This window comes from Bubalus bubalis, chromosome 16, assembly GCF_019923935.1.
Source record: "Bubalus bubalis isolate 160015118507 breed Murrah chromosome 16, NDDB_SH_1, whole genome shotgun sequence".
Taxonomy (NCBI): domain Eukaryota; kingdom Metazoa; phylum Chordata; class Mammalia; order Artiodactyla; family Bovidae; genus Bubalus; species Bubalus bubalis.
The window spans coordinates 64,907,670-64,919,910 of NC_059172.1; the positions used below are offsets into that span (position 1 = coordinate 64,907,670).

Sequence of the window (12,241 nt, forward strand, 5' to 3'; positions counted from 1 at the left end):
GTGAGATACCTGCAGAATATGTGGGAATGCTTCAGAGGAACAGTAAGCTTGTTGAAAAGTGTCAAAGAAGAAGGGAGTTGCAAAATCTCAGTCGAATCACAAAGAATGCATCATTTGTATTCAATGCAAAGAGAAGTGGCTGGCAGGTCTCGCCACCCCAATCCCTTATAGGAAAGAAGAGTCTGTTAACAAAAAGCATACTTCCAGTTCTGTGAAAACCCATGAATCCTAAAATCATTTATTTGCATATGCTTGTTTAGTGCAGTTTTTCTTGAGCAGCTCTCAAATACAAGTCATTATCTACACACTGCTATTGATAGACACCTGTTATCAATAGAAAAGCATAATATAACTGTTGAAGACACCAGAATCAAAGCCACGTAACAGAATTGTGTCTGTTTTGGCAGAAATCATTCAGGGGCAGTGAATGTCAGATCCTGTATTTTGTTGCTCATTGTCTAAAACTTTATATTCTACAAATGGTTAAAAAGATGATGTTTTTGTATATTATATGTGAAACGAATCACCAGTCCAGGTTCTATGCATAATACAGGGTGCTCAGGGCTGGTGTACTGGGATGACCCAGAGGGATGGGATGGGGAGGGAGGAGGAAGGGGGTTCAGGATGGGGAACATATGTACACCTGTGGCAGATTCATGTCAATGTATGGCAAAACCAATACAATATTGTAAAAAAAAAAAAAAAGATGTTTTAAAGAGGGTTAGACTTATATCTCTCATACAAATACAAAATGAGCACATGTGAGGTTTTATTTAAAACATTAGAGAACTAGTAAGATATTACTGCAAAGTCAAAAGAGATTTCAAACTATCACAACTTACATAATTAAATCAGAAATGCTGAAATGAATTTATAAATAGATGCAAAACTGGATTTTACTGCTAGGGCATGGGGCGCGGTGAGTGGGGCACTGTATGTTCAAATAAAGCATTTATCTCTCTACCAGATAAGATTTTTGAGTCTACAGGCAAGTGTTAAGTGCACTGCTCTCAGTAATCTACAGTTTACAGAGTCAAATAACTCAACCCCTATGACCCAGATACCCCAGAGTATGATAACAGTACCTTACTTTCCATTGAATCAATCCAGGAATCCTTTGATTCATTTCCGTATCTTTCATAATTTGTCCCTTCAAAACTGTTCTCATTGTCAGTCCATAGTGCTGAAGAAACACCTTTCTATTGTTATGCAACAGGAGTCCAAGTACCCAGTTTTCTCCCCCAGGTTACAGATTCTTGTTGGAAAAAAGCAACCACCATGACTATCAACATTTGTATCTGTTTTCTGTCTGACAGTAAAAATCATTTCAAGTGAATGATCATTTAAAATCCTTTATCAGTTACAAAATAGGAACGTTAGAAAAAATATTATAAGCTTGTATTATATGTGCACGTAATGTCAGTGAGATAGAAAGATGCAGGGCAAAATTGACCTTGAGAGCTGCCGGAGCAGAATGGACCTGGGAGTCTCATGGCCGAGGTTTAGGTTTTTACCAAGAGACAGAATCCTGTGTTGCTTTTTGGAAGTAAAGGAGCTACATATTAGTAAGTAAAGGAGTTACATATTAAATGCAACTGTTTAATTTCATTAGAAAGCTTTTTGGGGGTTTTGGTTGAGAATATTCTGGAATGTTATAGGGTTTGCTTAAGATACTTTGTAACAGTTTCAGGTAAATATTTCAGACAGCATCTTTTTATGAATTACTTTTTTGCGTTCTTTTACATTTTCATTGGATTGCAAAATAAATAATAAATCTCCAGTGCTCCCTCTCTCCTCTTCACAGGCAGTCCTCCCTTCGCACGTGCCGTGTTAACAGATAGTCCTGCACGTCTGAACTGTGAAAGTGAGGACTGCCTGTCAGTGCAGGTTTTCTATGAAATGTTTGCTTACAGAGTGCATTTTTCTGTCTTTAGGCTGTTAGACCAGCTTCCGAGAGCCAATGTTCTTCTCCTAAGGTATCTTTTTGGGTTATTACACAACATTGAGCAACATTCTTCATCCAATCAGATGACCGCATTTAATTTAGCAGTGTGCATCGCCCCAAGCATTCTTTGGCCTCCTACTTCCTCTAGTCCAGAACTAGAAAATGAATTTACAAAAAAGGTAATGAAGTTTTTCCTTTTTCTGCTCTGGGGGACCAGTTCCCCATTTTGAACCTAAAATTCGGGGTATGAATTCTGAAAGATACATATTTTCTTAAGTGAAAATACTTAAGAAAATAAGTACTATATGTACTAAGTACATATCATTATAAATCTGAATTCATTGAGTGTTTTATCCTATCCGAGTAGACGACAAAAGTAATTTCTTGAGCAAAAGAGTGATAGAAGTTGGATTGCTTCTCTTTTCTCTTTAAGGAGGAAAAACAACTATGACTGACTTAAACCATAGAGTGATACAAAAACAGTTGATATGATTTTAAAAATAAATAAGGACTTTCAGTTCTAATGAGGTGGATGAACCTAGAGCCTATTATACAGAGTGAAGTAAGTCAGAAAGAGAAAGACAAATGTCGTATATTAATGCATATATATGGAATCTAGAAAGATAGTACTGCTGATCTTACTTGCAGGACAGCAAAGGAGACACATGTAAAGAACAGACTTTTGGGCACAATGGGGGAAGGAGAGGGTGGGATGGTTGGAGAGAGTAGCACTGGAACATATACATTACCGTGTATAAAATAGATAGCCATCTATCTATTTAGGGGGTTTGCTCTATGACGCAGGGAAGCCAGAGCCAGTGCCCTCTGACAACCTAGAGGAGTGGGATGGGGAGGGAGGTGGGAGTGGGGTTCAAAAGGGAGGGGCCATATGTATACCTATGGCCAATTCATGTTGACGTATGGCAAAAACCATCACTATATTGTAAAGTTTGTATCCTCTAATTAAAAAATAAATAAGGGCTTTGGAATTAGACAGGTCAAGGTTGAATTCTCAGCCCTAACACTTGCTAGATTTACAATCTTGGGCAAAATTACATTAATCCACAGTTTCCTCATCTAATGAATGGAGATGTTGCTAATACCCAGTTCATACATTATTTAAGTTGGTGCAAATGCAGTTTTGGACTGCGAATGTTAAATCATTATAACTAGGCTCAAACACAATCTTTATTAATCAAAATAGGAACCATTAAAAAAAAATAGGAACCATTACAATCAACACATTTTTGCCAATGAGAAATAAGTTTGTTGATTCCTGTAGCATAAAAATCTATGCTTTGGGATTCGACAAACTCTTGGGAAGCATTTTCTGCCTCCTCCTGGTTGTGGAAGCATTTTTCCTGCAGAAAGTTGTCAAGATGCTTGAAGAAGAGGTAGTTGGTTTTCAAGAAGTCAGGTGAATATGGCAGATGAGACAAAACTTCGCAGCCCAGTTCATTCAACTTTTGAAGCCTTGCTTGTGCAACGTGTGGTCAGGCATTGTTGTGGAGAACTAGGCCCTTTCTCTTGACTGGTGCCAGCTGCAGACGTTGCGCTTCTCGGTGCTTCTCATCAATTTGCTGAGCGTTCATCTCAGATGTAATGGTTTCACCGGGATTCAGACAAGCAGCGGACCACCAAACAGTGACCATGACCTTTTTTTTGCTGCAAGTTTGGCTTTGGGAAGTGCTTTGGAGCTTCTTCTTGGCCCAGCTACTGAGCTGGTCATAACCAGTTGTCATATAAACTCCACTTTTGGTCACACGTCACAATCCGATCAAGAAATAGTTCATTGTTGTCGCATAGAATAAGAGAAAACGACACTTCAAAATGACAGTTTTTTAAATTTTCAGTCAGTTCACGAGACACCCACTTAGCGAGTTTTTTCACCTTTCCAGTTTGCTTCAGAGAAGTTCTTCGGCAGCTCCTCATTTAGTTGTAAGGGGATCAGCTCCGCTGTTTCCTCCCAGTTGGTCACTGTCAACTTCTGATGGCTGGCCAGTAAGCCCCTCATCTGCAAGGCTCTTGTCTCCTTTGCAAAAACAAATAGCACTGCAGTATTTATTAGCAGTTTCTGGGCCAAATACACTGTTGATGTTGTGAGTTGTCTCCGCTGCTTTATGACCCATTTTGAATTCAAATAAGAAAATTGCTCAAAGTTGCTTTTTGTCTAACTTCATTTCCATAGTCTAAAATAAATATAAAATACACAGAAAGTAGTGTCATTTGCCAAAAACATAAAACAAAAATTTCACATTAAAATGATGTATACCACAACCACATTTATTTAAGAATGTATTCCAACATCAAACAGCAGAGTTCAACAGTGCAAAACCGCAATTACTTTTGGCCCAACCTAATAGTTTCTTGAAATCACACACTCCTGTATTGCCTGATTGTAAGTACAGGAGTTGGGGCTTTGCTTCAGCTATTGGGGCAAAAAAAACTATGTAAAGGTTTCTGTATATCTCATGGAGGCACAAAGCTCCCTAGTAAAATCTTACCTCTTCCCGAAGCACCTCCAGTTAGCAGGGCCAAGAGAAAGAAATGCATAGGAAGAGACTAGTCAGCAAAGTGCAAGTTTTTTCTCCAGCTGTCTCTCCTCCTCACAGAGAACCACAGAGGTAGATACCTACCAACTTCCCAGCTCATGACACCTGCCTTTTGCATAAGAAATACATTTTATAAGTCTTCATTTAATGACACTTCATGAATTTTAATGAGAAAGTGTGTTTCCTCACCCCAAGTGCCCTATAGAGAATACTTAAAATTACTCTAATTTTAAAGACAAGACAGTTGGTATAAAAATGTTAGTATTAAGCCAAGGCCACAAGTAATAACTAGTCTACTGATTAAAATTAATGTCTGTACTCAAACTACTCTTGAAAGTATCATAGTTTTGTAGGGGAAACTGTATTGTAAAGCAAACCTGAATTTTTCTCGGGATTCTTTGGCATTTTTTGTTAGAATTAGGATTCATATATGAAATGTGATTTACAGACAGGCTGTATGAGAAGTTTGCAGCTCATTTTTGTCTGTTTTTTGTACAGGTTTCTCTGCTTATACAGTTTCTTATTGAAAACTGCTGTCGGATATTTGGAGAAGAAATCACTTCCCTCTTGGGAGAGGTTTCAGTGAGATGTGATACCAGAGAGAATGCCTCAGGTATTGTGAATAACTGGATTGTTTTTTGTGGGAAACAGACACACGTCTGTGAAAATCAGCTGGGACAGTGGTTATCCTGGAGCCCACAGCAGCTCAGGTGAAGAAGGCCTCTCACCTCGGTCAGTGGGTCTAGGATTCTGCTCCTTCCTTAGAAGGTCAGGGTATGTTAACACTGTGGTAGGGTTAAGAAGTGTATAAGACAAGGTCCCAGATGGTTAGTGGCAGCATTATATAGTATGATGTTTTTAACCTTTTTAAAAATAAACTTTACAAGGAGCCCCAATATGTATAACACAACTGCTCTGGTTGAAACTGGAGTAGAAGGCCCAGAGGCAATAGAGACAGCCCTGTTTTTTCTCCTCGCCTCCCTCTTAGAGGTCCCTGAGGCTTCTCAGAATTCTCGTGCACTGCTAAACACATTAAAAACAAGTAACATCACGGGGCAGGCTGGGGTGTATGGGGAGTAAAGACACTCAATATTCCAAATTATGAATTCTTGTAACGCCAATTACTAGTTATGTTGTCTTTGGCCAATTCTTCTATGCCACTGAACATCAATATCTTCATCTACAAATATGGATAACCATCATATCTAACTGTTGTGATTGTAGTAAAGATAAAGTAATATATAGTAAAGAACTTTGTCAAAGAGAAATTGATAGGGCTGGTAAATGGTTTTCTTTTGAGATTAGAGTTAATTATGTGTATACACCAGCAGATCCATTTAAAAGACAGAGTCTTAATCCGAACCTGGATATATCTGGCATTAATTTCTTTATATTTTTAACTGTTTCTTGGTATTATGACCATTTCCTCGTTGAGGAAATCTTAAAGAAAGCCTGTTTCTTCAGGAACTGAGGTAAATCTCATATACCTCAACAGTTTATTTTTAATTCTGCACTTACATCTGGGGAGATTATGAAAGATTCTTTCTTTCCTTAGAGTGAAAATTTGAACAATCTACATTTAAAAACAGAATTATACCAAATATCACCATAGTTAGGGTTTTTTTTCTTATTTTTAAGGCAGCATGCATTTGTGTTAAGTAAAAATGTTAATCATGGTTTGCTTTTTCGACAGATATCTCTTGCTTCCAGCTGAATGACTCCTCCTATGACAGCTTGGAAAATGAGCTGAATGAGGATGTTGACGCCCCATGTCGTGACTTGGTAAAGAAACTTGGTCAGGGTAGCAGAAGCATGGACTCCGTGTTAACCCTCAGTGACTATGACCTCGACCAGCCTGAGGTGGAAGGCCTTTTAACCCTGAGTGACTTTGACTTAGACCATTCTAAAGATGAAGACATTCAAATGGGACAGCCCCTTGAGTCTAAGCCAGTGGACACTGCAGTGTACACCAAGGTCCCACGTGCCCAGGCCCCCTCGGGCGCGAGCACACCCAGCCGCCTGTCCACAGCTGCCGCAGATGCTCCAAAAGGCCTGAGGCGACACCGCCGCTGCTCGGAGCCCAGCATCGACTATCTCGATTCAAAGCTTTCCTATCTCAGGGAGTTTTATCAGAAAAAGCTACGCAAGTCCAGCTGTGATGCCATTCTCTCAAAAAAAGATGAGAGCCATCTGAATCAGAATCAACCCCTTCAGGAAGGGGGTAAGACATGTTTTAAAAAGAGTTTAGTCACAGGTATTGATAGCAAGAAAAATGCCGCTAGTAAAAATGTTAAGAAGAAAAGTTTGTCTGATAATGAAGGAAGTCATGTAAAACTTTTTCCCAAATCCAAGCCAGTAGCCATTTCCGTGGCATCATACAGTCACATGTCCTCCTGTGATCATCCCAGGAGCCAGCCCTTTGACATGGATGCATCCGAATACTCCCCTCCACACACTGCAGACGCCCTCAAGAGTTCAAGGAGGCAACGGCGCTGCTCAGAGCCCAGCATTGATGACCAGCACTGCAGACTGACCTATCTCAGGGGGATTTATCCAAAGAAGCAGCAGAAAGCCAGCTACGAAGCCAGTCTCTTGCATGGAGAGGAAGATTATCTCAAGCGGCACAAGTCTTTACAAATGGAGGGCCAAAAGCTTATTAATCAGAGTTTGGTCATGGGGATTGAGGTGGGCAAGAGTAGTGCCACAAACCAAAACACGGAGAAGGTTTTATCCCCAAGTTTAAACCTTTGCTCAAGGACTAGCTATTCCAGCTTGTCCTCCCCAGGCACTTCCCCATCTGGTTCATCAGTGAGCTCCCAAGACAGTGCTTTTTCTCAGATTTCTGAACACTCTGTGTTTACACCCACTGAAACATCCTCTCCAATAGATTGTACTTTTCAAAGAAAACAGGCAGAGCTTTCTTCTGACTTTAGCACTTCTGGCCTCATTTCTGGAATTCCTGGTCCCTCATCAGGGCAGGCCAGCGGCCGCCTGGCCTATACAAAAAAGGACAGCGTAGAGTGGCATTCACACATGCATTCTGTAACTCTTCACCCCAGCACATGGTTGAAGAGTGGTGTAGCCAGTTTGAAAAACTGGTCTCTCAAAAAGAAGGCAAGGGCACCCAGACCAGAGGAAAATAAAGTGGGTTCTCTAAAAGGACCCACGGATCCTCCTGCACATGCTTCTGGTGTTCCGGAAGCCATCGCACTACAAGAAAGGCAGAAAGACGTGCCCCAAAGGGCAGCTGAAGGACTGGGACCTGTGCAGACAGCCCTCTGGTATAGTTCCTACCCCAGCCAGGACTCAGAGAAATACTGTAGCTCTCCATTCAGCCTCGTGGAAGACACACTTGGGCTTCGTATGAAGTCGCCCGAGGAAGGAGAAGATAGCAGGCAGTGCTCTCCTGGTATGCTGCCCCAGAGAAGATCCTCCCCCGGCTCTTTGACTGTGGATGATGCGTCCAGCCCAGACTCAGGGCCGCCTGTGGCGTGTGATGCTGAGGATAGACATTTGGCCAGAGACATGTAACCACCATGAGAACCTGATGTCTACAAGAACAGAAACAGGCTGATAATGATACAACAATTACTATGACCCCTTTGTATAAAATACCTGGGATGGGTAGCATAAAGATAATCATTGCTAATACTTTGGACAACAAACGAATTCTCTTTCTTGAGACTATTTGGCCAAAAGTTTAGATTGAAAAAATCTGTGACCTCAGTGTTTGGGAGGCTTTTCCGTATTAAAGCATGGATGGATCCTGTCATGCATTTTAAGAGCTATGAGCAGACAGCTAGAGAAAGCATCTTCTGTAGAGGAAACATGCTGTTTATGATGAGCTTAGTTCCTGAGGAAGCCAGGAGATAAGAAGCGAAAAACAGGAAGTGTGGAGAGAGAGGGAAGGCTGTGGAGAAACCATTATTCCATGGAATGTTTTTAATAAGTAGGCCAAAATAATGCTGCTAGTCAAAAAGCTAAAGAGGTAACACATCTGATAATAAAGAAAATTATGTGAAATTTTTCCCCAAATCCAAACCAGTGACCGTTTCTGTGACATTTTATATTCAGTCACATACCCTCACAGCATCATTTCAAGTATCAGCCCATTGGTGGCAGCCAGAGAGGAAAAAAACTGAAGTGATTTGAAAGCCATGAGTACCATGATATTGTAGGTGGTTTTGTTTGTTTTGTTTTTTTTGTATTGGTTGAGTTTTTCCATCAGTGTTTCGTGCTCCACAGAGGCTCCACTGCACACTGCAGTGAGGAGGAAGAAGGAGACGACTGCTCATCTTGGTGTCCTTTCAAGGTGCCTGAGCTCGGAACCTTGTCCTGTTATAAGACGACCTTCCCACTGTATTCACTGTCTTAGTGTGGAGGGAAAGGAGGGAAAGGCTGCCAGAGCAGCCCTTTCTCTTACCCAGTTGCTGTTGCAAACATGTGATCAAAGCATGACTCCTCTTTGCTAAAATGTTTTTCTGTTCCTCACCTCTTAGTCAGCCAGAAAAAATTCCTGATAAGTCATCTCTTTACTGATGGTCATTTGTCAGTTGAGAGAACAGTTTTGAGGTTGGCAGGTTATAAATAGTCACAGAGTGGAGGAGCCGTCAGAGTGGCTCTCAGGCCTTCTTTTTGACAGTCACTGGCTTGGGATTATCTTACCTCCAGAAGTTTTTACATCTTTTTTGTTCCAATAGTTCAGTTTATACCCCCATTGATTTATTCCATATTGATGGACATTTCTCCTCTTGCCTTAAAGATTACACCAGTACATCTCCTGGATTATTTCCTTGGGTTATTAGGCCTTGCCAGCCAGTGTGATGCGAAAGAATCAGAAATGGATGTGCATCTTCCTTCATTTTAAATACTTAAAAGAAGTTGCTTAGAGCCCATTGAGTTCAATATTAGATGGACCTCCCCCCCACAATACTTGCTTATTTCAAATTATTTTCCTCAGCCACCCAGAAACTTTCATGTCAAATATTTTCTCAATGTTGTCCTAAAGGTTGCATTTTTCACTTATATAAAAAAATAATGTGTTCTGTAAGAGAGAAGTCCTTTCAGTATTAGCTTTAGGTGCTACCTACCTCTAGGGGACATGGCCCTGTTTGTCCTAAGCATTGTAGTTAACTTTTAGAACTCTCTCAAAAGAGCTCCTTTATGACACTGGCCATCTCAGTCACAGATGTGAAGTAGATTTTACCTTTTAACTAACCACTCATATATTTAGACTCCTCAGTGTCCATATGCATCTTCTGTGGTATGATATATAAAGGCAACAGGGATTCCCCTCACCCTTAGGGCATACTACTGCAGAACCGCAAGATGTGAATGAAGCTCTTATGGCTTGGAGTGTCTTTCCAGAAGAAATTGCTTCTCTGCTTAACAAAATAATAGTTGTATCCTTTTTTCTTTCATAGTGGTGGTTAGGAAACCATCTACTCAGCTTGAAGCATAGAAGATGCTGAGGTTCTTCCATAACCATTCCTGTTCTCTGTGTTCCCTTAGATACTCCTGTAACATTTAATGTGAATAATTAATATTGCTGTAAAGTATTGTATGATTTGAAGACAGACTACATGTCATTTTATTATACTCCATCAATCTATAATATATTAGACCAATGCTTTATCTAAAATGCTTTGAGTTTGTATAATATATCTTGACAAATTTTACTACCATATGTTATGTAATAAATGTGTATTTTTGTACTTGCAGAAACTGCTGCTAACTTTTAAAGTTGTTTGGTTTTAAAGGCACTGATTATGGATATGTATGAAGTCCATGCTGTCTGTTAAATAAAACATCATCCTTCAGAGTTAACAGTCCCACCAGGGCAATATTGCCCTTCGTAGACTTGTTTTAGCTAACGAGCCCAATTTCTGCTTAACATTGGAAATTTCGTAAAATGTAATTAATGTTGATTGGAACTTTGAGCTTTTAGTCATAGGCCGTGTGGTCAGTCTCTCTAGAAAAGGAGGGCTTTATTTCTTTTATATTTTTCTGATCTTACTGTTTACCAAACAATACAACAATACATTTTAGACATAAAGTCTTCGTTTTTCTTAGATATTACATGTACACTGTGCTCCTAGAATCAGATACATATTGTCTGTGTTCTCATAGCAAAGAACCATCAACTCAGTTCAACTGATGTATGAGATCATCTTGTCTAAATTTGAGCCCTTCTGACCAGAGTATCTAATTGATTCCAGACATGTCCAAACATCCCAGGATGTCTAGATCTAGATACTACAAGACATCAGTACTTATAAAGTCATATAAAGTCAGTAAATATTCTCATTTCTCTCATTTCCCATGAGTATCTTTGCCTCCTCAAAGTTCATGGAGGTTCGCTGTATGTAAGTTTATGCACCATTTCAGAAAGGTTAAAAATATACACATAACCTTAGTCCAGAAAAAAAATGATTCATTCTGAGCAGTAAAGACCTAAATGTTAAAGAAATGCAAAGATGATTTTTGCTTCTAAAGAAGCAGCTTAATCTACTAAAAACATTGAGTTCAATAAATTATCTTAGTTTTATGGTTTTTCGGCTTTTCATGGAATGGCATTGAATTGAAAGGATCTAATGTATCCTCGAACCAGTGGCATATTTTGTCTGTTGAAACTAAAAATATTATGTATCTTAATCCAAATTATGGTAGTTTTTAATCTTTTTTACCTGGTCATGTTTTAATGACTTGAGAGGAAGTATCTACAAACTGTTTATTTCAATACAAAGAAAAAAATTTAACAATAAAGCTGGGTAAAATGTTAACTTCTTTAATATCTATTCTGGTTACAAGGATATCACATAAGCTAAGTTTCCTGCTGAAAGGAAGAGTACTCTTGAATTCTGTGCTTTCTACCCGAAGTGTGAGTCTACTCTGTTCCTAAGCCACCTGTAAATATAAATCCTTCATTTGTATTGTTTGTTTGTTTTTAAAAGGGAGAGGTGGAATTTCATAAACTTCAGTTCTACATAGTACTGGGTGTGATAGAATTGGCAGAAGGCTCTGGGGTGTAATTTGGAAAATTTTGTTTCCAAGTCCCAAAGAAATATGCACAGGGTGGTAGAAGATGCATATTGTTTCTTAATTTGTGGAATGCCTTCTCGTTGTGCATTGTCAGAGTGCACATGCATTTGTACATCAAAGTGTTTTTCTACCTATTTAATTTGTTAAGGCAAAGTAAATATGTTCTCTGGAGTTTGATTTTATGTGACAATAGAAGATGCTGATTTGGGAGACATTTAAGATTTAAATGCTAGTATTTTTCTCTAGGTTTAATTTTTAGATTACAGTAACTTGAAATTAAATTTAGAACTTCTTACAGCCTTTTGATCTGCCACAAGGAGTGAATAAACTTAGCTAAAAATATATACTTGTGGCATAGGCCCATTACTCTGAGCAAGTAAAATGGATGCTTAAAGAAATACCCAGTCTCTGCCAATCACAGGAATTAATTTTTACTGTCTAAAATTTTCAGAAGAAAGAATCATTTTATATCTTTGCCCAAGAATGAGATGACTGAGAAGCAGAGAATCATCAAAATACATGAACACAGAGAAACACTGCTTGAAGGTACAGTGAATGATTAGAGAGGAGGAAAGTAATTCAAGACACTGAATCACAAAGAGCTCAAGAGCTTAGTTAAGAAAAGGGAAAAAGAGTTTGTCTAGGGAGAGAGAGATGTTAACAAATGATGTAAATGCTAGTCAGGCCATCTAAGTTTTATTGT

At 39.2% G+C, this 12,241-nt stretch overlaps 1 protein-coding gene across 8 annotated transcripts in view; it reads left to right on the forward strand.

Annotated features, from left to right (window-relative positions):
• Positions 1 to 11,429, forward strand: part of ARHGAP20 (Rho GTPase activating protein 20) — a 221,353-nt gene extending 209,924 nt beyond the window's left edge. For all 8 annotated transcript variants that reach the window (XM_006072572.4, XM_006072571.4, XM_006072573.4 and 5 more), the window contains 3 exons: positions 1,935 to 2,124; positions 4,996 to 5,110; positions 6,191 to 11,429. In XM_006072572.4, the coding sequence (XP_006072634.3) occupies positions 1,935 to 2,124; positions 4,996 to 5,110; positions 6,191 to 8,028 (2,143 nt within the window). In that variant the 3' untranslated portion in view covers positions 8,029 to 11,429. The remainder of the gene's footprint in view (positions 1 to 1,934; positions 2,125 to 4,995; positions 5,111 to 6,190) is intronic.
• The last annotated feature ends 812 nt before the right edge of the window (positions 11,430 to 12,241 follow it).